At 33.1% G+C, this 27,372-nt stretch overlaps 1 protein-coding gene across 7 annotated transcripts; it reads left to right on the top strand.

Moving 5' to 3' along the window:
* The first annotated feature begins 494 nt into the window (after positions 1-494).
* Positions 495-27,019, top strand: LOC131173334 (vacuolar protein sorting-associated protein 26B-like). 7 transcript variants are annotated; one of them, XR_009143633.1, is made up of 7 exons: positions 1,021-1,693; positions 2,170-2,204; positions 2,315-2,389; positions 2,728-2,802; positions 2,915-2,987; positions 26,160-26,223; positions 26,799-27,019. XR_009143633.1 is itself a non-coding variant. In XM_058135568.1 (6 exons), the coding sequence occupies exons 2-6, from the start codon at positions 2,202-2,204 to the stop codon at positions 6,036-6,038; spliced, it is 297 nt and encodes a 98-aa protein (XP_057991551.1). In that variant the 5' UTR covers positions 985-1,693; positions 2,137-2,201; the 3' UTR covers positions 6,039-6,198. The 7 variants fall into 7 exon arrangements, 5 of the variants coding, with proteins under 5 accessions (XP_057991551.1, XP_057991547.1, XP_057991554.1 ...); XR_009143632.1 differs by lacking the exons at positions 26,160-26,223; positions 26,799-27,019 and adding an exon at positions 495-593 and having other exon boundaries at positions 1,311-1,693; positions 2,915-3,163; XM_058135568.1 differs by lacking the exons at positions 26,160-26,223; positions 26,799-27,019 and adding an exon at positions 5,968-6,198 and having other exon boundaries at positions 985-1,693; positions 2,137-2,204.
* Positions 27,020-27,372: the final 353 nt, after the last annotated feature.

Below are 27,372 nucleotides of genomic sequence, written 5' to 3'. Positions count from 1 at the left end.
TTTTAATTTAAATATTTTTTACATTTCAATTACTAAAATCTTTTTTCATATAAAACTCGCTTATTATATTTTATATTTTGAAAATTTATTTTTTAATTAAATTTTTTGTTAATTTAGAAAATTGTGAATTATTTTTTTAAAAAATAATATATATATATATATATTCACTAAAATTATTTATAAAATTTAAACATTTATCTCTAAAAATATAGCTTATATTTAAAATATAAAAATTTTAATGATGATACTTCAAAAATTGTGATGTGGTATAATTCTTTTTTTTTTATATTTTTTATTGGTATATGTTAAATAATTTTAAACAATAATAAAAAATAATTTATTAATCAACTTATTTACTTATTAACACTTGAAATAAAATTATAATTAATTAAAAATTTGATGATTAACAAAATTATTCACTTGGGCTCAAACACGACCTTCTTATCCTTAAAATGAATTGAGTCACTAAACTCAATATTAATCAGGCTTTTTTTTTTTTTTTGTTTTTTTGCAGACTAATTACTCTGCTTCGCTTGCTAACATTTCTTGGAGCCTACTTTATTTACAGACTCTAATTATGTCAATCTTATAAAGTATTTTTTTTAATCCTTCTCTCAATTTAAATAAAAAATGTTCAATAATTCATCAAATCTTTTAAAAATATGAGACATTTAAATAAAAATATAAAAATTACTCAAATTGACACAAAAATATTTTATTATTTTTTTGCTACTTTGGAATCTTCAATAAGTTTCATCTTAAATTATTTGAAACATGATTAATTTTAGATCATCATTGTTAGTTTAAAGAATTATTTGAAATATACGATGAATTTTGTATTGTTGCTTGATAAATTCTTTTAAAAATAAGATTACTTTTGAATTTCAAAATTTGCTAATATTTTAACATTTGGTAAGTAAGAAATTGAATATTAAAAGATGTCAAGAAAACTGTTTGAAATGTTTCTATTTATTGTTTGAAAAAGAAATTTCATTAGCAAATTTTTAAAATTTTTTATTTTATTTTATTTTATTATCTTTTTATATAATTAAAAATTAATTTGCATTTAATTTTAGAGGAAAATGAGTTAAGAAAAAAAAAAGAAAAGAGGAAAATTTATTTTGTTTACATGATTAAAAAAAAAAAGATTTTATGACAATGACAAAAAGTAGATTTACTTTTAGAACTCCCAACTCTCCTCGAACATTTAAAAAAAAAAATTCCCTGAACATTTTATTAAAAAAATTCCTGGAACCTACAACAACACACAAAGACTAAAAAGACATCGTTTCATTTGTAACTGTTCAAAGGTCTTGGCTCACCGTTAGATTCCGGAAGGAGCCTAGTCAAGGAGTCATGAGCAGAAAAACCACCACCGTCGTGACGTCCACCACACTTCTCTGCTGATGCAACCTAAGAAGATTTTACCAAGATGAAATATAGAAAAGGCGAAGAAGAGAAAGAAGATTAAAGAATCAGAGAAACTTAAGAAAGAGAACAGTTATTATTCAATTCACAACACGCATATTAGACAAGGTTTGATCTCTTTTATAGAGCGTACAATCAGCTCTGCTCTCTCGCTAACTGTTCAACAGTTTGCAACCACACCAATCAACATTAGACGCGTATCATCAGCAATCAGATGCTTCGATTCCTCTCCTCTCATAACCCCGCAAGGGTCCATATTAAACAGGTTAGTTCTCTCTTCTTTGCCAAATCTCCAATCTCTGGCGGGCAAGTTAGGGTTTACTTTCTCTATAAGCTCTGGATCTCTTTCTCCTCTGATCTTTCTCTAAGTTAATATCTAAAGGTGTGGTGATCGGTTTCCTAATTCAAATTGCAGTCCATTCATTTATTTGTTAGCATTGCCATTTTCATTTCATTATTTCATGTTATCTCTTGATTTCCTTTGATAAATAATCAGTTTTATTTCTGCATCTTTGCCTATTTTTACATGGTTTATTTGCAAAGAATAGCTTATAATGGTCATGTTTTTGATATGTATAGTTTTAGATTTTGGTGTAAATAATCTGAGCTTAGTTTTGGCTATGCAGTTTTTTTTTTTACTTGAAATTTGAGTTTTGATTCTCTCATCTGCAAAACACTAACTAAGTGAATTCGTACTTCTTGTTGTAGTGACACTGAGTTTTTTGCTGGTGTTTTGAACAGGGTGTTGGGATTGAAATTGGGTCATAAACAACATGGTGAGGTCTCATTGTCTTTGTGATTATTATTTTCTTGGAAAATCTTTTTCTGGGTTTATTACAGTTGTTAAGCTGCGGTTAATGTTTATTCCTTTTCTATTTTACCATAGAATTACCTTATTGGAGCTTTCAAGCCCGCGTGTAATATCTCCATTGCTTTTTCTGATGGGAAAACTCGTAAGCAGGTAGCCTACAATTTTTTTCTGGTATACTGTAGTTTAGTTTCGTGTTAAATTGCTAATTTAGGGTTAATGTAGTTTGAGAAAGTGAAATAAACATAAAATGAAAATGAAAGTTAATGCATTCACTCTGTAATTATGCTGTGGAATGCATGCAAAGTTTTAGTACAAATTGTGGATTCTACTTTTAAAAAAGAAAATTATCGCTACATTTGCTTTAAATATACAGAATATTAATGTGCTTTAGAAGTGGATCATGCTAGGTAATAATTTAGGTTGTTTCTTTTCTGAACATATTATGTTGACATGTCTAATGGTGTTGGTATCTTTATGTCTTTGTATAGGTTCCAATGAAGAAGGAAAATGGTCATACTGTTATGGTTCCTCTTTTCCAAAGTCAAGAAAATATTGCTGGAAAGGTGCTCTGTTTGATAATAATGTTGTGTATGTTATTTATTATGGTAAAACATCTTATGGTTTTCCAAGTTGGTATTGTTGACTTGATGCTTTAAAAATTTTCCAATATTTTAGATTTCAATAGAGCCACTTCAAGGGAAGAAGGTTGAACACAATGGCATCAAAGTTGAGCTTCTTGGTCAAATAGGTGACTTTCTATTCAACTTCTCCACATGATGATTTCTATTAAATGATGGGCGTAGGGTATTTAGAATGCCTTACATTATACACTTATACCTTGTGCAATTCATGACTTTAATAATTCCAGATACTATGGAAGAATGTATTGTTGATGACTCAATAGTGAATTCCTAACACCTGCAACTTTTTTTTTTTTGTGTGTGTGGATCAAAGTAGAATTTATTAACAGAATGAAGGGATTACGAGGATGATGTTCTAAATGCAATTAAAAAAAGAGAAAAGATTTATGAAGTAATGCTTTCTAATCTCATTGAATATCAACAAGAGAAACCCCTTAAAAGCCTATACTCAAAAGAAAGTTAGAAAGATAATCTATACCATAAAATTTGGTTAAATAGAACTTGGCCTTGAAATATCTTGCCATTTTTGTAACGCTCTCACTTTAGGTAGTCCGTACATTCTATTGTTCCGATGACCAATGTCTATCTAGACAGTCAGAATGTCTGGAATTATATTTAAATTAAAGTGGAGTCATAAATAATCTAAGTAATGACTAAGAAAAATTAAGGAGAAATTAACGAAATGAAATGCAAAGAGGTTAAATGAGCCGCAGCTCCGGCAATGGTTAATCCTAACGGGAAGCGACTGTGAAGATAGTTGCCAACCTCAGACCCGTGGGGAACCCTGTGAAATAATTATTTAGGACTTAATTGAAGAATTATTGAGATTTAGATGACAAGAAAATGTCAAGAAAATTTATGTTAATCGATACAGACAATTATAACTTGGTGAACACAATGAATGTCATTTTGGTCATTTCACCCTCAGAGTTGATTTTTGACCAACATGTCCATTTAAGTAAGTGAGAATTATGTAATAAAATATGAAGAAATATTGATAAAAAATTAATTAGAAATGAGTAAAAGAAAGAAGAAAAGAAAAATAAAAACAAAATGAAATTAAAATCTAATTATGACATATTCATTATGTAATGATGATGTAATTAAAATTTCACAACCAATTAAAATTTGACAAACATAATTAAAAGATATAAAAGGAATAAAAGAGACAAAAATAAGTCATCTTCCTCCTCTCCCACTAGTTGGCCGAACTCCATTGTTGCAAGCTTCTCACCATTTCTTCTTCATACAAGCTTGAATTCCCATGCAAACACACTACAAAACTCATAAACTCCAACACAAAAATTAGTAATTAGGCATTGAATAAGTGTTTGGCAGCCAAGAAATAGAAGGAAAGTGAAGTTTAGACAAAGTCACAATTGGGGCAAGAGAGGTTAGTGTAAATACTAACTCCCTTCTCTCTTTAATCTTTGTTAGGAAGTTGATTTGAGTTAAAATTTGTTGAAAAATGGAATAAAACATGTATGTAAAACCAAGCATAAAATTCGGCAGTCATGAGTAAGGGGAGTGTTTGATGATTTTGTTTGAATTAAAAATTGTTTAGTGATAGTCTTTGATAAGTATATATAGATTAGAACTTCAATTTCTATGTATAGTATGAAATTGAGACATTGGAAGTTAGGGTTTTGAACCAAAATTAAGGGTTTGTCAAATTATTGTTGAATAGGTGTTATTAAGGTCAATTAATGACCATTTGATGTGGTTTGACCTCAAAATGGACTTGGTTGTGGAATTGAAATGCTTAAAGGAGAAGTGCTCCTTTGTGCTGGAAATCTGAACTTTGAGTTCAGTAGGTTTGGGTAGCCATAAGTAAAGATAGATAGTTTCAATTGGTGTAAAGCCAATTAGAGGTGAAACTAGGGACATAATGTCACATTTTTCATGAGGGACCCTGCCCAGAAAACCAGCACAAAGTGACCTAAAATTGGCTTGAATCCGGGTAACCATATGCTGGACTTAAAAAAATGACCATATGAACAGTGATTGTTCAAATGGTCATAACTCATTGTAGAGAGGTTCAAATGACCTGATTCTTGAACCCATAGAAAGCTTAGACATAGTAGAATATTTTTTATGAAGAACAGAAATCCTAATTCTGACCATAACCTAATCAAATTGCTAACCAAAGTTGGTTTATAAAAACTGTCAGAACCAAATTGTCCAGAAAATTCTGGATATTGACCAATCCAGCCGGTTATGGTAAAAATGCCATAACTTGAGCTACAAAACTTCAAATGGAGTGATTTAAAAAGGGAATTGAAGTTAAGACATTAAGGAATGACTTTGATGAAGAAAAGTTGGCCAAATTTCCATTGTAGATTGGCCTAATGGAACAATAAACTTAGGTTACAAAATCTGAAATTCTTAAAACACTCTAAAAGGGACTTTCAACAACTTTATAATCCAAAATGTGGTATGAACATGAATTTGGAACCTGTGTTCCTATTATTTATGGAAAAATAAAGAATTTAGTATGAATAGTATTGTGAATAGTAACAACAATGATACAACATGCAAAGAACCAATACCTAAGATGCTAATATGCTCTTGTATGCCTAATTATGATTGGTTTTGGATAGGTTGGCATATCAATAGGGTTTTGATTTGTAGTACTGCTTATGGCTCCGTACCATTCTGTGATTTATGGATTTTATTGCCATTTTGTGACTTATGGCTTTTAGCCATTCCGTTATTCCTTGATATATGTTGCTTTATAACCGATTGATATTATGGCTTCTTAGCCATTTTGTTGCGCACCTGGCAGATACTATGTGATCGATAGTGTGACGGCCCGAGATACTTGGTACTCAGTATTAGTTTATCCGTTTATCCAGTCCAGTCAATTTGTATAGGTTGCTTGGGCAATTAAAATAAATTCTAAAAATTTACAACTAAATAATGAATATTAAAATCATTAAATTAAATATATTACAAATAGCTATAAAAAATGCAGTCTGTGTGGAATAATAGCATAATTTCTTTACTTTTAATTATTTAGTTTATCTTTATATTATATTTGCACCATTAAGCATTATGCTTAACGCGTCACTTTTTGCCACGCATAAGTACTGGAGACCAGGAGAGAGAGCCCAGTAGACCATAGACTGAGATTTTTGAGAGTCCAGATCTGCACTTGAGTCTAGTGTCACCATCCTCTGCAGTGCATTCTGGTAGGACTTACTAGGCTCATCAGTAATTTTGTATTTTGTATTTTGTATTCAGACATTAAAATTTGTTATGTTGATTATGAACTCATGTAATTATTTGTAAATTAATAAAATTTGAGTGTTTTATTTATGAATGTGAGCATGATATTATTTATGTATGGAACGAATGAATTTGTGAGTTTTAGATTATTGAGATGAAGCATTGAAATTGTGAAGAATTTAAACTATTGAGATTTTAAATAGGTGGGAATTCGTTAGAATGTAAATAAATTAGGGAAAACTCTGTCGGTTTCTCCAATTGAATAAGTGAACCTAAATTAACAAAAATTATAATTAATTAAAAAAAATATAATAAGATAAGAAAAGGTACTCCAGTACAGGGTGTGACATGCCTTGCTCAGCTAAATTGTAGACGGGTAAGGGGTGTTACATTTAGTAGTATCAGAGAACAACTTAGGCATTTCTGGACCTAGATAGAGTGCATACCATGCATTGCATTTGTAAGAGTTGAAGTGACACTAATATAGATCTGTTTGTCTTTGGTTATTTTTTGTTAGGATATGGATCCGACATCGCTGAGAGCCATTGAGAAAGAGGTGGAGAGTCATGCTCCACCCATGGCTGAAGCTGGAGGCAGGGAAGAACCTGCTCCACCAGTGTAAGAGGTACCTGCACAGCTTCAGCAGGCCTTATTTCAACAAATAACAGAATTCTTTAGACAAATGACTAGAGCTATTCTACAACCTCAGCAGCCACCACAAAAGTCCCATTTGGAGAAACTTAGAAAATATGGGGTTGTGGATTTTATGGGTAAAAAGGAAGATGACCCTGCAACAGCTGAACATTGGCTAGAAAGGACGGAAAGGGTCCTTCAGCAGCTCCACTGCACCCCAGAGTAAAATTTGAAGGTGTTGTGTCCTTACTACAGGAGGATGCCTATCAATGGTGGGACACAGTATCAAGGGAGGTGCAATCAATTTAGATAACCTGGAATTTCTTCCTTACAGAGTTCAAGAAGAAATACATCAGTAATGTGTATTTGGAGGAGTGAAGAAGAGAATTTATCAGTTTGAGGTAGAGACATTGTCTGATGTGAACCTTCAAGTAATTGGTAACTTGAAAACCCACATTCAAGAATTAAATGAACAATATGGAAAGCACCAAATCAAGATGTATGAATTTGAATCTTTGAACCAGCACAATTAGATTGTTGTGTAATTCAAAGAAAATATCAGAAATGGGATTCTTGACCTAATTCATATGGAGAATGAATAAACCAAGAATATTATGCACATTAAACCTTGCAAGATAGAATCTCAGCAAGTTAATGAGCTTCACAAGAACAAAGGCAACAGCCAATTTACTCACTAGAGGAGCAGAAACAATCTCTCATTAATATTCAAGTGTATCCTCCACTCTCTCATTACATTTGTATTTATAGCCTTTTGGCTTCAAAACTAAACACAAAAATATCCCTACTTTAGTAACAGCTGTAAGGAGCTTTAAGTCCAAACAAAAATTAATCTATCAAAAGACTAAAAACTCCTTACAACAAGTAAATTTAATGCAGCAGTAAATAAGGGCATTTAAGTCCAAAAGAGAAGTGGTTATAACAGATGGAATATTCCTTGAAAAAGGTGCCAGCAGATACATGTACATGGGTTGGATCTGGTGCATGTATGTCCACAGGTTATTCCATGTAATCTAATGCTCCACGTGACACCTGGTCACTTCTAAGCATAATTTTCATCAAATTTAATCCTTTACATTTTTCTTCATGCCATTCCAGCTTATAATCCTTGCTCCTTATGATTTCACAAATTAAATTCTGAAGTGATTTAGCTCTACCTCTAGTAATTGGACCTTGGATGAAATCCTTTGTTGTGGATGTAGCTTGATTCTCATCATTCCCCTCCGCTTCAAAAGGATTCGTCCTCGAATCTGTTCCTGCATCAACACAAGGAGATAAATCAGCAACATTGAAGGTGGCACTGACATTATACTCACCAAGGTGTTTATTTTGTAAGCGTTATCATTAATTTTGGTCAGCACTTGGAAAGGTCCATCACATCTTGGTTGTAATTTTGATTTCCTTCGAGAGGGAAACCTTTTTTTGCGCAAGTGAACCCATACCCAATCTCCAGGTTGCGCAAGTGAATCAAGCTACATCCACAACAAAGGATTTCATCCAAGGTCCAATTACTAGAGCTAGAGCTAAATCACTTCAGAATTTAATTTGTGAAATCATAAGGAGCAAGGATTATAAGCTGGAATGGCATGAAGAAAAATGTAAAGGATTAAATTTGGTGAAAATTATGCTTAGAAGTGACCAGGTGTCACGTGGAGCATTAGATTACATGGAATAACCTGTGGACATACATGCACCAGATCCAACCCATGTACATGTATCTGCTGGCACCTTTTTCAAGCACTCTTGGAATGTTTTCTTTACTCTCTTTTCTTTCCTCACAACCACCCTTGTCTTGCTCACTCACAACATTTTCACTCAATTTCTTTTCACTCCTTTTCTTCTCTGCTCTCTTTTCGGCCACTCTTGATTTTTCCTCACCCATTGCTTGCTTAAGCCTTGTTTGGTCTTCATAAATCTGTTTTGGTGTCATAGGTGCCAAAATGATTTTCTTTCCATTCATTTCAAAAGAATACATATTTTTATACCCATCGTGGATCACCTTTCTATCAAATTGTCATGGTCGGCCAAGTAATAAATGGCCAGCTTGCATTGGAACCACGTCACACATAACCTCATCTTGATACTTTCCTATTGCAAAGGAAATCAATACTCGTTTTGTTACTTTCACCTCACCACATTCATTCAACCACTGCAATTTATAGGGTCTAGGGTGTTTCGAAGTCCTCAACCTTAATCTCTGCACCAAAATAGTACTAGCAACATTGGCACAACTTCCCCCATCAATGATGACACTACAAGCTTTGTCTTGGATAAGACACATTGTATGAAAAATTGTTTCTCTTTGCAATTCATCACCAACATCCTCCTTTACTTGAGTATTTAATGCTCTCATAATCACTAGAGCACTTCCTTCAGCAGCATATTCTACCTCTGCATCCTCCTCCCCTAAAGATGTGGAATCACTCACAATTTCCTCCTCTGTTTCTATCTCACCATTTTCTCTCATGACCATGACTCTCTTGTTAGGGCATTGAGAAGCTATGTGTCCACTGCCCAAACACCTAAAACACTTCACGTCTCTATTTCGGGTAGTAGTTGCAACCTCTTTTCCTTTACTTTCTACAAATTTCTTCTCCACCTTCTTTTCCTTATCCTTATCCTCATTTTTCTTATAGTTGCTAAAAGTTTTTTCCCTATCCTCCTTCTTCCAGTTAGACTTCCAAGATGAAGAAGTACTTGCATTTCCTCCAAATTTTGACTTGCTTTTAAGTTGCCTTTCTACCTTCATAGCCATGTGGACCATATCCTCCAACTCAACATAGTGATGTAACTCAACAATATGAGCAATCTCCTTGTTTAGCCCATTCAAGAATCTAGCCATGGTGGCTTCTCTATCCTCCTCCACATTTGCTCTAATCATAGCAATTTCCATTTCTTTATGATAATCTTCAACACTTTTAGAACCTTGAGTCAATTTTTGTAACCTCTGATGTAGCTCTCTATAGTAATGACTAGGAACAAATCTCTTTCTCATTATAGTTTTCATCTCACCCCAGGTTGCAATTGATTGCTCATAATTTCTCCTTCTACTAATCAACACTTGATCCCACCATACCAAAGCATAATCAAGAAATTCTCTCACTGCTAACTTTACTTTCTTTTCCTCGAATAGTGATGACAATCAAACACGACTTCTACCTTCCTTTCCCATTCAAGATACACATCAGGATCATTTTTCCCTTGGAAAGAAGTGATGCTCATTTTAATACTTTTGATATTGTCATCTACCCTATTCCTATCTTTTTCCTCTCTTCTTATACTCCTATCCCCATTCCTCCTATCTTGACTCTTCTCTCATATCTACCCCTCCTAGGTCTTTCAACCTCAAAATCATAGTTATCAAACTCAAATTCATCATATTCAACTACTGGAGGTACAAGATCCCTCCTATTTGGCCGTCTCTCATTTTGCCTATCTCTTTGCTCCAATCTTTCCAACCTATCTATGATTTCATTGCACACAACATTCATTCTTTCAAATTGTTGTCCGATGACTGCATGTAGAATGGATTTTCACCTTCCCCTCACTACCATCACCCCTTCTAGACATGTTTTCGGACTGCAAGAAAATGGTTAGTGTAAAGAAAATACCTCACTAACTCCCTTTCGTGTTTACACTCAACAGAGGACACTCCACTCGTGTTTAACTCAACAAGGCTTTTTCCCTCTTATGAACTCACCTCTCTGTGCCTTTTACCTCTATTGGCTATGTCCACAAGTTCTTATCAAACTCAAGCAACTCAAACCAAGATCACCACAAAAATTTAAAACACAATAAAATTCTTGAACGTGACGGATCAAAACGAGTAATCAAGAAAACAATAATGTGATTCAAGAAGTCAAGAAAAGAAAAGCTCAAGTATGGAAATGTAATGCAATAGGAATCAAGAAAGAAGACACCACAATAAAAGAGTAGTAAGGTGAAAAGAGACAACCTAAAGTAGAGATATTAAGCTTAAATATCCAAGTTTGCCACCAACTTATCACAATTACCCAGTTCACACAATACACCAAGAATTGCATAAATTTAGGATCACCAAGCAAATGAGTGTATTTTGATCTAAAATTGAGTAGGCAAATGCAACCCAATCGACTAATTCTTGCAAGAATTTCACGCTTTTCTTGGCGGACTTACTATGTAAATCAAATATAATCGTGTCTGCTTGCAAAATTTTGGTTCCCACACAAACGCGATTAAATTTTGAGCTGAAATTTAATTTGAGAATAGCTCAAATGTGGCACAAATGGCCTGTAAATTTTCAGGAATTTGGTGATTTGCTATGTGAACTTAATTTGATCTGGTCTCTGCAAAATTTTGGTTCCCCACACAACGGATGAATTTTAAGTTGAAATTTAATTTGGGTACTCTTGATATGGGGTATAAACACCTTGTAAATTTTTGGAATTTACGGTCTATTTGCTATGTGAACATAATTTGATCTGGTCTGTAGTAAAATTTTGGTTCAAAGACAACGATATCAAACAACCCCAAAATTTACACCCAACGTCTTAAACACACCCAAATAATCTTTGAGTACGATTTAGGCCAAATTGGTAAGTCAAACTCAATGAACGGATAATCTCTCATGCTTAATATCAAAATGAAGGAAGCAAAATGGATGGCTAGAATAATCGCTTTAGCTTGATTAACCCAAAACCCTAAGACAAACCCAACAAAACAAATTTTTAAACAAACAGTCCAACTAAACCCCAAGAGCCAAACAGAAATATGAAGAAGGTAAGAAACACAAAGAATAAAAAGCAAATAGAGAATCTACCTTGTTTGGGCGTCCCTTTGCTCACGATACCAAAGCGATGTGAACCTTCAAGTAATTGGTAACTTGAAAACCCACATTCAAGAATTAAATGAACAATATGGAAAGCACCAAATTAAGATGTATGAATTTGAATCTTTGAACCAAAGACAATCAGTTGTTGTGTAATTCAAAGAAAATATCAGAAATGGGATTCTTGACCTAATTCATATGGAGAATGAATAAACCAAGAATATTATGCACATTAAACCTTGCAAGATAGAATCTCAGCAAGTTAATGAGCTTCACAAGAACAAAGGCAACAGCCAATTTACTCACTAGAGGAGCAGAAACAATCTCTCATTAATATTCAAGTGTGTCCTCCACTCTCTCATTACACTTGTATTTATAGCCTCTTGGCTTCAAAACTAAAGACAAAAATATCCCTACTTTAGTAACAGCTGTAAGGAGCTTTAAGTCCAAACAAAAATTAATCTATCAAAAGACTAAAAACTCCTTACAACAAGTAAATTTAATGCAGCAGTAAATAAGGGCATTTAAGTCCAAAAGATAAGTGGTTATAACAGATGGAATATTCCTTGAAAAAGGTGCCAGCAGATACATGTACATGGGTTGGATTTGGTGCATGTATGTCCACAGGTTATTCCATGTAATCTAATACTCCACGTGACACCTGGTCACTTCTAAGCATAATTTTCACCAAATTTAATCCTTTACATTTTTCTTCATGCTATTCCAGCTTATAATCCTTGCTCCTTATGATTTCACAAATTAAATTCTGAAGTGATTTAGCTCTAGCTCTAGTAATTGGACCTTGGATGAAATCCTTTGTTGTGGATGTAGCTTGATTCTCATCATTGTCTGTAGCAGAGTATGAACAAAAATTTGTCAGATTAAGCAGATATAGAAGAGAGATAGTCCCTACAGAAGCAGATCGATGTAGGAGGTTTGAATAGGGGCTAAATGATAATATTAAGCTGCTTATCACAGCCCTGCGGATCACAGACCTTGTACAGTTGGTTGAAGCTGCACTTAAAGTTGAGAGGGTCAAAATAAATGAACAGAGCAAAAGAGACAGGCAGCAAAAGAGGGTTCCGGGTCAAGCTAGGTCTTCATCTGCACCCAGTAAGAAGTTTAGAGGTCCTTCGGCTCAGGGCCATAGTCAGACACAAAGTCAGGGCTAGTCACAGAGGCCCAGATCTCAGTAACCGTATCTTCCATCCATACTTAGATCAGTTTATAGTAGTCTTTATTGATGACATTCTGGTGTATTCCAAGAACAGAGAAGAACATGATAAGCATTTGAGGATTATACTGCAAACCCTAAGAGAGAAGAAACTATATGCTAAACTGTCCAAGTGTGACTTTTAGTTGAATGAGATTGCTTTCCTTGGACATATAGTATCAGTTGATGGGATTAGAGTGGATCCCAAGAAGATTGAAGCTGTAATAGAATGGAAGCCTCCCAGGAATGCAACTGAAGTCAGAAGTTTCTTGGGGCTAGTTGGGTATTACAGAAGGTTTATGAAGGGATTTTCTCTGATAACTGCACCATTGACCAAGTTGTTGCATAAGAATACAAAATTTAACTGGAATGATAAGTGTCAAGCCAGTTTTAAGAAGTTGAAGGCTATGTTGATAGAGGCACTAGTGTTGACACAGCCAATATCTAGAAAAGACTTTGTGATTTATAGTGATGCTTCCAACAATGGGCTTGGGTGTGTTCTAATGCAAAAAGGGAAAGTGGTTGTAACACCCCTCACCCGTCTACAGTGTAGCCGAGCAAGGTATGTCACACGGAGTGCCGGAGCACCTGATCTTATCTGATTTCATTACAGTTCTTGATTTATTTATTCAAAAACTTTATCTAAGGTTTAGGCTATTTTTACTTTTATCAAAATCTAACTAATTTGGAAATTTAAAAAATTTTAACGATAATTCGACAAAGTGCCAACTGTAATTTGGACTAACAGTTCTTCTGAACCTGCCAAAAACAATTACAATATATACTCAAATTCATAACTCAGATTGTCTTAAAGCATTCTCAACAGTTTCTCAAACTCAGATTCAGTCTCAAAATTTCTCAAACTCAATCTCATTCAGAATCATTATGATTACATAATCAATTCAGATATCAGAATTTTTATATTTCATTAACGTATATAATTTGCCAATTAAGTATATAAATTTGTCAAGTACATAATATACAAATGAAATTACAGTTACTAATTCACATTACAATATAAGCAGTAATTATAATGTACATATTAGAAAATATGCTTAAAATGAGCCCCATCTACATGCATTGCTGAGGAGGTGACAACTTTGAACTCTTCTGACACTTCTGCAGATCTGGACTCCAAAAATCTCAGTCGACAGTCTACTGGTTTTACCTTCAGTACCTGCGTGAGGAAGCAATTCCATCATGCTAAGCATTTCTGCTTAGTGGTGCAATAATATAACAAGAAATAATATATATACAAATAAAGAAAGTAATAAATCAAAATTCGGATATCCAGGAATCAATTTAATTTGGTATTGTGATACCCCTTACCCGTCTACAGTGTAGCCGAGCAAGATATGTCACGCAGTGTATCGGAACACCCTATTTTAATTCAATCATTTTTTTTCCTAATTTATTATTATTGTTTTTGTTTTTTTTTTTTCATAGTTATGAAGTAAAATTTATGAAATATAATTCATTTAAGTCATTTATTGAAATTATAATTTATTTGAGATTCCAAAAATTTTATAGAAAATTCGGCAGAGTACCGGTTAAAAATGGAGAAAACAGTTCTTCGGAACCTGTGAAAATACTTCCAAAATTTTCAACCAATCCCAAACTCCATTTCATCATCAAAATCTCAATATTTTTCAACAACATTTACATTTCTCAATCATTCATTTCTCATGGTATTCATATACAAGAAATAAATAAATACTCAATTTTTCATTCATAAACACAATTTTCACTATTTACATTAACATCAAAATACATTACATAAGTCTCAATTACACAAGAGAAAATAAAAGTTAGTTAAAAAATACCAAAATGAAACCTAGTGTCCTACCAATGTACTGAAGATGGTGAGGTGACACGGACACTATGCAGAGCTGCAGGAGGTCTCACCTAGTCTGTGGTCTACTGGGCTCTCGGTCAGTATCTCCAAAACCTACGCGTGGCAAAAGCAACGCGCTAAGCAATAATGCTTAGTGGTGCCAATAATAAAATAAAAAGAAATAACAGAAAATAAATATACAATGAATGTATTGATGTCTCATTGCAAATAAATTTTCGATGAGTATTTGTAGTCGTACTTATTTTGTACTGGTTATATTCATTATTTTATTAAATTTATCCACTTTTATTTTTGGTTGCCCAAGTAACCTATCTTTGGATGATTGATGGATAAGCGGGTAACCGCTTTGGGTATCAAGTACCCTGGGCCGTCACACCATCGGTCACATATGTGTCTCTCGGTGTGTAACAGAACAGCTAATAAGCTGTAATAACATTAGCCACAAGGCCAAGTATCAACATAATGTCAGAATGGCTAAAAGCCATGAAATCACAGAATGGCATAATGTCATGTGCGGTACTGCTAACTGAACCCTATTGGCATGCCAAGCTATCAAAACCAATCTTGTTAGGTATACTAGGGCATTTTACACTTTTGAGTTTTACAATTTTTGAATTTCAAGTTTTGGTGTTACTATTCACTTTATTAGTCAACCAAAATGTTGACTTTTGCATAGACAATAGGTACATTGGTTTTAATACTCCCAACATACCACATTTTGCATTCAAAATTTGTTGGTATTGGTTGCCAATACCATTTCTAAGCTTAAAGTTAATTGAGCAGAATTTTCAGTTTTCATCCCTTATCTTTTCCGTTCCATTAGTCATTTTTGCAATGGGAATTTGGCAAAATAATCAACATGAAAGTTGTTCCTTATTTTGTCTAGTTAAATTTCTTTTTTTGAATCACTCCATTTGGAGTTTTGTAGCTCAAGTTATAGTCCAAAAACCACAACTGGCCGGATTGGAATTTTTACGGGTGACCATATCTCTGATCACGATGAGCAGTGGATCGCAACTCACTTGTTGGATAGGTTCTGGTCATAATTTGGGTTAGATTTCTTCATGAAAGTTGTTGGTCTATATCTCAACTTGTTGCTGGTAAAATTTCAGGTCAATTGGATCATTCTACACTGAGTTATGGCCACTGTTCATTTGATCATTCTGCAGAAACAGACTGCAGGTCACCCGGATTGGGGTAAGCTTTTGGTCCACTTGGTTTGGTTTTATGGGCATGGTTTTTTCATCAAAGTTGTGCCATTATGTGTCTAGTTTCATGTCCAATTGGCCTTGCACCAATTGAACATCTACAATTCAAGTTATGGCTGCCCAAACCTGCTGGACTCATGTCCAATTCTGCTCGCAGTCACCTAGGCGACCACACTAAACCTAAATCCCATCACTAAACACACTTCATTTCTTGTTTACCAATAACCAAATGGTCACTAATTAACCATTAAAACTCACTTTCATCATTACATGATCAAAGTCTCAATTTCATGCTCAAACCCTAACTCCAATTTCCAATTCATGGCATACACACACCAAACTCATACCAAATCACTTTATCCATCATCTATACTCATAAATAACATAATTAAGCCACTTAATTTCATCAAAAACCAACAATCCTTAAACTTTCTCATGGCTGCCAAATTTAGAGATTTCATTTACTCAAGTTTTTCTTTTAATTTCACACATTTCTACTTGATTTAGCATGCTTACAAGATTAAAGAAAGAAAAGAAATTGTTTAGGGCACTAACCTTGAATGGAGCAGAATTTCAAGCTACCCAACTTCTTTTTTTCTTCCTCTTTTGGCTATCTAGAGGATGTTCAAGTTGCTAGGTTAATTTTTTGTGAAGCAGTTTGTGGTTTCAAGGTGAAATAAGGTGAGTTTTGGGAGCTTTAGTGAGCTTTCATGGTGGAATGGCTTTGGGAGAGAAAGTGACGCTGGTTTTGGTGAGAAAGAGCAGATGGCTTTTGTTTTTTTTTTTTTTGTCTCAATTATCCTCTTTAATAGGTTAATTTAAGTGGTACTTAATTGTGATTGGTGGATAGGTTTTTAATGACATCATATGATGTCATAATTAGGTATTTTTTTTCATTTTCTTTTTTTCTCTTCTCTACTCATTTCCAATTTAATTTTTAGCAATATTTATTCACATTTTGATGCGTCCCACATCGGTTCTGCAAGGAGGTCTTGGGTGTTATATATATGAGTTTGCAAACCTCCCCTTGTGAGCTAGCTTTTGAGGTGGAGTTAGGCAGGTTCATATCATTTGGTATCAGAGCCTCACTCTGTATGGGTCGGTGGGCCATGTACAAAGGTTCCCTGACGTTATTCGAGAGAGGTCGGGGTGAACGAGTCATGACCCCGGTTACTTCACGAGGACGTTCAGTCTAAAGGGATCGTGAATGATGCGTACCACATCGGTTCTGCAAGGAGGTCTTGGGTGTTATATATATAAGTTTGCAAACCTCCCCTTGTGAGCTAGCTTTTGAGGTGGAGTTAGGCAGGTTCATATCAGATGGTGTGGACTGACCTCTCCTAGGGGTGAACTGTGGCTTGGGTCCCTGGGACTGACCCTGACCTTGTGATTAACCTGAACTCTGTGCAGGTGGACCTTTGAACTTCTTTCCTAGTGCAGGAGATGAGCTAGACTGACCCGGGCCCCTCTTCTGCTGTCTCTCTCTTTTGGTCTGCTCACTTATTCTTACTTTTTCAACTTTTATTGCAGCTTCCACTAACTTGGTAAAGTCTGTGATTCCCAAGGCAATGATCATGATCTTTATATTGTTATTTAATCCATCTTTAAATCTCTTACACTTTTCAGCTTCATTAAGGACTATCTCCCTTCCATAGCGGCTTAGTCTGACAAATTCCTTTTCATACTCGGCCACTGTTAGCTGTCTCTGCCTCAGGTTAATGAACTCTCTTCTTCTCTCTTCCAGGTATACACTACCCACATATTTCTTCTTAAATTCTGTGAGGAAGAAGTCCCAAGTTATTACTTCTGGCTGTACTTCACTGGACATCGTATCCCACCATTCATATGCATCATCTTGCAACAGAGATACAGTAGCTTCTAGATTTTTTTCTGGAGTGCAATGGAGTTGCTTTAAAACTCTGCCTGTTCTGTTCAACCAGTTTTCGGCTGCAACAGAATCATCTTCTCTCTTGTCAAAGAAGTCCACTGCTCCAAATTTTCTCAGTCTTTCTAGGTGTGATTTCTGTTGTGGAAGTGGTGGCATTACCCCAGCCATTTGTCTGAAGAATTCGGCCATTTGCTGGACATGGCTTGTGGAGGCTAAGCAGGCTCTGCTTGAGCTGGCGGAGCAGGTTCTCCCCTACCCCCAGTCTCAGCTGCTGCAGGTGGAGCATGACTCTCCACTTCCTCCTCAACTGCCCTCTGAGATATGGGGTCCATATCCTAATCAAAATAACAAAGACAAACAGATCTGCATTAGTGTCACCTCGACTCTTACAAACGCAATGCATGGTATGGACTCAATCTAGGCCTATAAACGCCTAAACCGTGCTCTGATACCACTAAATATGACACCCCTTACCCGTCTACAGTGTAGCCGAGTAAGATATGCCACGCAATGTATCGGAACACCCTATTTTAATTCAATCATTTTTTTTCCTAATTTATTTTTTTTTGTTTTTTCATAGTTATGAAGTAAAATTTATGAAATATAATTCATTTAAGTCATTTATTGAAATTATAATTTATTTGAGGATCCGAAAATTTTATAGAAAATCCGGCAGAGTACCGGCTAAAAATGGAGAAAACAGTTCTTCGGGACCTGTGAAAAATACTTCCAAATTTTTCAACCAATCCCAAACTCCATTTCATCATCAAAATCTCAATATTTTTTAACAACATTTCCATTTCTCAATCATTCATTTCTCATGGTATTCATATACAAGCAATAAATAAATACTCAATTTTTCATTCATAAACACAATTTTCACTATTTACATTAACATCAAAATACATTACATAAGTCTCAATTACACATGAGAAAATAAAAGTTAGTTACAAAATACCAAAATGAAACCTAGTGTCCTACTAATGCACTGAAGATGGTGAGGTGACACGGATACTATGCAGAGCTGCAGGAGGTTTCACCCAGTCTGTGGTCTACTGGGCTCTCGGTCAGTATCTCCAGAATCTACGCATGGCAAAAGGAACGTACTAAGCAATAATGCTTAGTGGTGCCAATAATAAAATAAAAAGAAATAACAGGAAGTAAATATGCAGTGCATGTTTTGATGTCTTATGCAGACAAATTTTTTTTTTCGATCATTATTGGTAATCTTATTTATTATGCACTTGTTCTATTCATTATTTCATTAAATTTGTTCACTTTCATTTTTGGGTGCCCAAGTAACCTATACTGGATGACTGGACTGGATAAACGGGTAAATTGGCACTGAGTATCAAATACCTTGGGCCGTCACACCATCGGTCATATATGTATCTCCCGGTGTGCAACAGAACAGCTAATAAGCTGTAATAACATTAGGCACAAGGCCAAGTATCAACATAATGTTAGAATGGCTAAAAGCCATGAAATCACAGAATGATATAATGCCATGTGCAGTACTACTAACTGAACCCTATTGGCATGCCAAGCTATTCAAACCAATCTTGTTAGGTATACTAGGGCATTTCACACTTTTAAGTTTTATAATTTTTGGAATTTAAGTTTTTAGTGTTAGTATTCCATTCATTGGTCAACAAAAATGTTGACTTTTGCATAGGCAATAGGTACATTGGTTTTAATATCATCAACATGCCACATTTTGCATTCAAAATTTGTTGGTATTGGTTGCCAATACCATTTCTAAGCTAAATGTTAGTTGGGCAGAATTTTCACTTTTTATGCCTTGTTTTACTATTCCATTGGTTAATTTTGCAGTGGGAATTTGACAAACTGATCAACATGAAAGTTGTTTCTTATTTTGTCTAGTTGCATTTCTTTTTTTGAATCACTCCATTTGGAGTTTTGTAACTCAAGTTATGGTCTAAAAACCACAACTGGCAGGATTGAAATTCTGTCCAGAATTTCTGAACTGACCATATCTACAGTGCAATGAACAGTGACTGTAACTCACCTTTTGAATATGTTCTGTTCATAATTTGGGTTAGGTTTCTTCATGAAAGTTGTATATCTATATCTCAGCTTGGTGCTGGTAAAATTTCAAGTCAATTGCATCTTTCTACACTGAGTTATGGCCAAATGACCAAACACTGTTCATTTGGTCATTTTGCCCAGGCTGAATACAGGTCACCCGGATTAGGGTAAGCTTTTGGTCAACTTGGTTTGGTTTTATGGACATGGTTTCTTCATCAAAGTTGTGCCATTATGTGTCTAGTTTCATGTCCAATTGGTTTTGCACCAATTGAACCTCTACAATTCAAGTTATTGCTGCCCAAACCTGCTGGACTCATGCTCAGCAGTCACCAAGGGCAGCCACACCAATTTCATTTCCCACTACATAAACCACTTCATTTCTCATTCACACATAACCAAATGGTCACTAATTGACCATTAAAACTTACTTTCACCATTACATGATCAACATCTCAATTTTGGGTCCAAACCCTAGCTCTACCATTTCAATTTTTCAAACACATACAATCAATGGATCAATTCATACTCCTAATGATGCATATACAAGTTTAAAGAATTAATTGACACTAACCTTTGTTGGAGAGTTTCCCTAGCTTAGAAAACTTCTTGATTTTTCTTTCTTTTTGCTGCCCAAAGCTTCCTCAAGGTGCTAGGTTAATTTTTTGTGAAGAAGGCTAGGGTTTTTGGGTGAGATTTGGTGAGCTTGGGAGCTTGGGTGAGCTTTAATGGAGTTTTCCTTCCTCTCTCTCTGTATCCACGTTTTTTGCTGCCCCAAAGGTTCAAGAAGCAACTGATTTTTCTTTCTTTTTTTCTGCCCAATAAGTCATTTTAAATAAGTTAATGCCATGTGTCAAAATTTGATTGGGTGGGAGGATTTTTAATGACATCATAATGATGTCATAATTCCAATTCTTTAATTTTTTTTCCTTTTCTTATCTACTAAATTTCAATTTAATTTTTAGCAATATTTATTCATATTTTATGTCATAATAATTATTTACTTAACTAGACAAGTCGGTCAAAAATCATCTCTGAAGACGAAATGACCAAAATGCCCTCCGTTTGGCTTAACAGATTAAAATTGTCTGTACCGATTTAAAAATTTTTCTAAACCTTTTTCTTGGCATTCTAATGCCATAGAACCCTCAATGACCCTTCTTTGGAGTCCCAAAAATTATTTTATGAATTTTCCCTTGGGTTTAGGGCTCCTAGTTGCGAGAACCGCAACTTCCCACTGGTTTACCCATCGCTGGGGTACCAGCTCATTTAATTTGATTGTATTTTATTTCTAAAATTTTTCCTAAATTTTTCTTATTAATATTTGAGTTAATTATGGTTCTTCACTTTAGTTTAAATATTTTTCTGGACGTTCTAGCTGTTCGGACCGATACTGGTCACCGAAACTGTAGAATGTACGGAGTTGCTACAGGGAGGGTGTTACATTTTTAGTCTTTTGATAGATTAATTTTTGTTTAGACTTAAAGCTCCTTGCAGCTGTTACTAAAGTAGGGATATTTTTGTCTTTAGCTTTGGAGCCAAGAGACTATAAATACAAGGGTAATGAGAGAGTGGAGGACACACTTTGAATATTAATGAAAGATTGTTTCTGCCCCATTAGTAAGTAAATTGGTTGTTGCCTTTATTCTTGTGAAGCTCATTAACTTGCTGATATTTCTATCTTGCAAGGTTTAATGTACATAATATTCTTGGTTTATTCATTCTCCATATGAATTAGGTCAAGAATCCCATTTCTGATATTTTCTTTGAATTACACAGCAATCTGATTGTGCTGGTTCAAAGAATCAAATTCATACTTTTTGATTTAGTGCTTTCCATATTGTTCCTTTAATTCTTGAATGTTGATTTTCAAGTTACCAATTACTTGAGGGTTCACATCATGTTAACTTTTTCATAAACAATAGGTATATTGGTTCTAATATCACCAACATACCACATTTTTCATTCTAAAATTGTTGGCATTGGTTTCCAATTTCATTTTAAAGCTTAGGATTGGTTATTTAAAATTTTCTGATTTTAAGTACTTGGTTTACTGTTCCATTGGTCAATTTTTCAGTAAGAATTGACAATATTGTCTTCATGAAAGTGTTCCTTTATGTGTCTTTTTTAATTTTCTTTTTTAATCACTCCATTTGGAGTTTTCTAGCCCAAGATATGTTAATTTAAGCAAGGCAGGCCAGATTGGTATTTATCCAAAAATTCTAGGCAGAATACCATTCTACCAGATTTGATAGTTCAGTTTTGGCCAATAATTTCATTTGGTTAAGTCCAGAATTAGAGTTTGTGTTCTCCATGAAAGTTGTTCTAAATTGTCTAAGCTCTTCATTGATATAAATTTCAGGTCAATAGGACCTTTCTACTCTGAGTTATGACCAAATGAATGAACACTGTTCATTTGGTCATTTTGCCCAAGCAGAATGTGTGTTACCCGGATTTGGTCAATTTTTAGGGCATTAAGTTTAGTATCTAGACAGGGTTCCTTCATCAAAGTTGTGTCATTATGTGTCTAATTTCATGTCCAATTGGCCTTGCACTAATTGAACCTACACAACCCAAGTTATAGCTGCCCAAACATGCTGGACTCACATCCAGACCTGCAGGGTACTCAAGGCAGCACACCTAACCTCAATTCTCATGGCACAATTCACTTCATTTCCTACTCAAACACAATCAAATAGTCACTAATTGACCATTAAAATGTTCATACACTATTATATGAGCAAACCCTAATTTGTTAAAATTACAAATCTCATGTAAGTTCATTCAATTTCAACCTTATTCATATATACACTTTAAGTAACATAAATATACAAGTTTAATTTAATCAAATACTTCAACACCTTAACCCTCTCTAAGGGACTGAAATTTCCACTTCCTCCTTAAACCTAGATTTCTTTCCTTTTAGATAAAATTTTAACTTCTATCAACTCATTTGCAAGATTCAAATAACAATTTTAAGGTTTCATGGCAGATATCTCTCTTATGGAAATTCCCAAGCTTGAAAAACTCTTCTTTTCTTCTTCTTTTTACTGCCTCTAACTTGCCCAAGGTGTAAGATCAATTTTTCATGAAGGGGTTATGAGGTTTTATGGTGTAGTTGGCTAGGTTTTGGAGCTTGAGTGAGTGCATCAATGGAGGTCTCTCTCTCTTTCTTTTGGTTCGGCTATTATGGAAGAAGAGGTTGCTGAATTCTTTTGTTTTTATCTCATTTTTGTTTCCTTTTTATCTCTTTAGTTAATTTGTTAAATTGTGATTGGGTTGGGACATTTTAATGACATCATGTGATGTCATAATTCCTAATTTCTTTTATTTTTCTTTCCTTTTCTTTTCTACTTATTTTCAATTAAATTTTTAACAATATTTATTCATATTTTATATCATAATAATTATTTACTTAACTGGACAAGTTGGTTAAAAATCATCTTTGAAGATGAAATGACCAAAATACCCTCTGTTTGGCTTATTGAGCCAAAATCGTCTGTACCGATCGAAAAATTTTTCTAAGCCGTTTCTTGGCATTCTAATGCCATAGAAACCTCAATGACTCTTCTCTGGAGTCCCAAAAATAATTTTATGAATTTTCTCTTGGGTTTAGGGCTTCTAGCTTCTAGCTGCAAATACCGCAACTTCCCACTGGATTACCCATCGCTAGGGCACTGACTCATTTAACTTGATTGTATTTTATTTTTAAAATTTTTTCTAAATTTTTCTTATTATTATTTGAGTTGTTTATGACTCCTCACTGTAGTCTAAATATTTTTCTAGATGTTCTAGCTGTCCGGACCGACACCGGTCACCTGAACAGTAGAATGTACAGAATAGCTACAGTGAGGGTGTTACATTAATTATACCATTTCCAACGTAATCATTTGTTTGGAAGATTTAGTGGCCAGCTTAATTACTATTATGGTCTCACTTTGCATATTATCCAATTAGCATGCATATTGAATCTTTTTAAAATATTTTTTTATTACTTTAGTGGACCAATAAAAAGTACTAATTAATGATGATTACAATATTTGGATGTATGAGACCAATGACGGATATAACAACTAGACCTAGGTATTTTATATACCTCACTCATAATTTTATTCTTTTTAACTACTTTTTTATTATTTAAAACTAAATTTAAAAAAATCAGCGATCAATTTTTTAACTAAGTTGAGCCAATAAAAAAATAAGATTCAAATTATTAGAATATTGGCTCATCAATATTTTTATTTAATTGGACTATTAAAAAAATCAATATTTAAATTTTGTTAAAATTTTGTTAAGGCTAAACATGAGAGACTGTTAAGAATATACCCACATTTAAAGTAATCTAAAGTAAAAATTAAAATTTTAGGGGGGGCTGTGGCTCTGTTTCAACCCCCCGAGTTTGAAGTTAGACGAATGCAATATTTAGACATGTGTTTTATGCATTTAACTTACAATTTGAATATTTTTAAAATAATTTTTTATTACTTAAAAGAAAATTTTAAAACAGTTGGCCATTAATTTTTCAGTTTTAATAGATCAATAAAAACTAATTTTTTTAAAAACTGAAATATGGACTCAATAATTTGTTTATTTAATTGGGACTAAAAAATTTTAAATTATTAGAATATTGGCCCACTAAATTTTATTTTATTTGGTCAATAAAATATCAATTAATGACGATTATCATTTAGATATAAGATATAATAACTAGACGTGTTTTATGTGCCTCACTGACAATTTAATTCTTTTAAATTCTTTTATATTACCTAAAAATAAATTTAAAAGTATCAGCAATAATTTTTCAACTAAGTTGGGTAAATAAAAAATAAGTTAAAAAATATTAGAATGTGAGATAATTAATTTTTTTGTTTAATTGGGATAATAAAAAAATCAACCTCTTAAAAATTTTTTAAGAGTTTTTTTGAAGTTAAAGATGAGAGACAGTTAAGAACATACTCACATTTAAAGTACTATAAATTAAAAATTAAAATTTTCGAGGGGTGTTGGATGTAATATCTAGACCTAGGTGTTTGGTTATTTAACAAACAATTTGAATTTTTTAAAAATATTTTTTTATTGCTTAAAGGAAAATTTAAAAATATGTTCCACTAATTTTTCAAATTTGTTAGGTCAATAAAAAGTAATCTTTTAAAAATTAAAATATGGAGTCATTAATTTTTTGTTTAAATGGGCCATTTAAAAAGCTTTTAAATCACTAAAATATTGGTCTATTAAATTTTCTTTTTCTTTATTGGCCAATAAAATTTACAATTAATGATGATTATAATATTTAGATATATGGGGCTAATGATCAATATAACAAATAGTCCTGGGTGTTTTATGTACCCCACGCATAATTTAATTCTTTTTAATTTTTTTCTTACATAAAAATAAATTTAAAAATATCGATGATTAATTTTTCAAGTAAGTTGAGCTACCAAAAAAATTAAGTTTCAAATTGTTAGAATATGGGCTTAATAATTTTTTTTATTTAATTGTGTTAATAAAAAAAATCAACTATTTAAAATTTTCTTAAGATTTTTTTGAGGCTAAACATCAGAGATAGTTAACATATCTATATTTGAAGTACTGTAAATTAAAACCTAAAATTTTGAAGGGGTTGTAGATCTGTTTGAACTCCCGAATTTGGTGTTAAATGAATACAACATTTAGATGAAGGTGTTTTGTGTATTTAACTCATAATTCAAATATTTTTTACATTTTTTTATTAATTAAAGAAAAATTTTAAAAATGTAGGCCACTGATTTTTTAATTTTGTTAGGTAAAAAAAAGCTAACCTTTTAAAAAATTAAAATATGAACTCTTTAAGTTTTTGCTTAATTAGGCCAATAAAAAAAACTTTGAAATTACTATAATATTGGTCCTTTAAATTTTTTTGTTTTATTGGGCTAACAAACAAAATATCAATTGATGACAATTATAATATATAGATATATTGGGCCAATGATGTACATAATAACTAGAATTAAGTATTTTATGTACTTCGTTTATAATTTAATTCTCTTTAAATTATTTTTTATTACTCAAAACTAAATTTAAAAAATATCGGTTGTCAATTTTTTATCTAAGTTGGGCAAATAACAAAATAAGTTTCAAATTATTAGAATATGAGCTAAATAAATTTTTTATCTAATTGAGCTAATAAAAAAATAACCTTTTAAAGTTTTGTTAGGATTTTTTGGAGGCTAAATGTGAGAAATAGTTAAATTATATCCATATTTAAAATACGCTAAATTAAAACTTAAAATTTTTGAGGAGCTATGGCTCTGTTTTAACCCTCCGAGTTAGTTGTTAGACGGATGCAATATTTAGACATAGGTGTTAAGTTGTGGTACTGAACACTGTGAAATTGTGTGTTTCAGTTGAAAAGAACACCGGGAAAGAACCCGAAGAATCGAGTCAAGGCTAAAAGGGGACTCGCTTGAGGTTTGTGCACAACATCACTATGCTTTAAAATTCATTGATAAAGTGAATAAAATATGTATTTTACTTTTGCTTTGAATTGTTGAAAGTTTATTTGTGACATTATTTATGATGTTTTGATTTAAATTGTGAAAGTTATTGTGTATATTTGAAATAGCAATGTTTAGCAAATTGTTAAGATAAGTTTTGAAATCACAGTGTCATGACGATATATTTGAACACCTCACTAGCATAACTAGTGGAGGTAATTAGTTTCGAATTTTGATTCCTTCTCTGGAGAAGTGTTGAGGTGTGCTAGTAGAAGAGGGTGTGAATGGATATCCATATATTTGAGCTAGTTAGCCTTGTGATGTGATTTCTCTTTAGCCTCTGGCTATTGAGATTCTATTTATTTCGAATGGCATGATCTAACTGTAGGTTTTATGAAATGTGTTTGATAATTCGAAATGAAATTGTTTGGAATAAAATCTCATAATCATGTTTTGTGTTTAACTCGCATGCTCAGTTCAATTTTTGAATAAATGTGATTTAAATTCTGCATAAAGATTATTTTAGTATGTTGTGCACCACTGTCGCAGATTTAGAGACTAGAGGAGCAGCAAACTGAGCTGCTGAGGTGTGAGGATCTATCAGCTTGAAGTTATCGGGTATAATTTATACCCTGACTGTAAATATTTCTTTTGATGTATGTATTGCACATAAATGTATGGACATGTAAATTCGGTCTTGAGCAGCTTGTATAAAGCTTGTGTAAAGTTTGTAATAAATTTTAGTTGAATTTCTCTTAATGCAAATTTTGTAAGGATGTATATAAATTGTTTTGTCCTTAAAGAATTATGAACGGAACTATTTTAATTATTTTGAATTGAATGAAATTTATTATTAGCATTTGATGATTGTTGGATATTGAAAATGGTGGATTGATTTTTTTTTGGAAATTGATAAATGAGTTGAAATTGATTGAGATTGATTGTGAAATTGAAGTAGTAGTTGAGAAAATTTATTGGAAGTGCTTTTTATAGGTATTTGAAGAACTGTTTTCTCGAGATATAAACGAAACTATGTCAAAATTTTTATGAAATTTGCGGAAAAATAAAATGGACCAAAAATATTAACTAGTTTTAAATTTAACTAAATGTTTTAAATATCTAT

Source organism: Hevea brasiliensis, chromosome 2 (assembly GCF_030052815.1).
Source record: "Hevea brasiliensis isolate MT/VB/25A 57/8 chromosome 2, ASM3005281v1, whole genome shotgun sequence".
In the NCBI taxonomy this organism is placed as follows: domain Eukaryota; kingdom Viridiplantae; phylum Streptophyta; class Magnoliopsida; order Malpighiales; family Euphorbiaceae; genus Hevea; species Hevea brasiliensis.
Note: the sequence above shows the minus strand (reverse complement) of the source record. Positions and strands in the feature narration are given on the sequence as shown.

What these genes read in the sequence shown, in the direction of transcription:
- LOC131173334 (XM_058135568.1), top strand. An exon ending in AAGAAAATATTGCTGGAAAG is followed by an intron (nt 2,803 to 2,914) that starts GTGCTCTGTTTG and finishes CCAATATTTTAG; the next exon opens with ATTTCAATAGAGCCACTTCA. An exon ending in TGAGCTTCTTGGTCAAATAG is followed by an intron (nt 2,988 to 5,967) that starts GTGACTTTCTAT and finishes GCCACGCATAAG; the next exon opens with TACTGGAGACCAGGAGAGAG.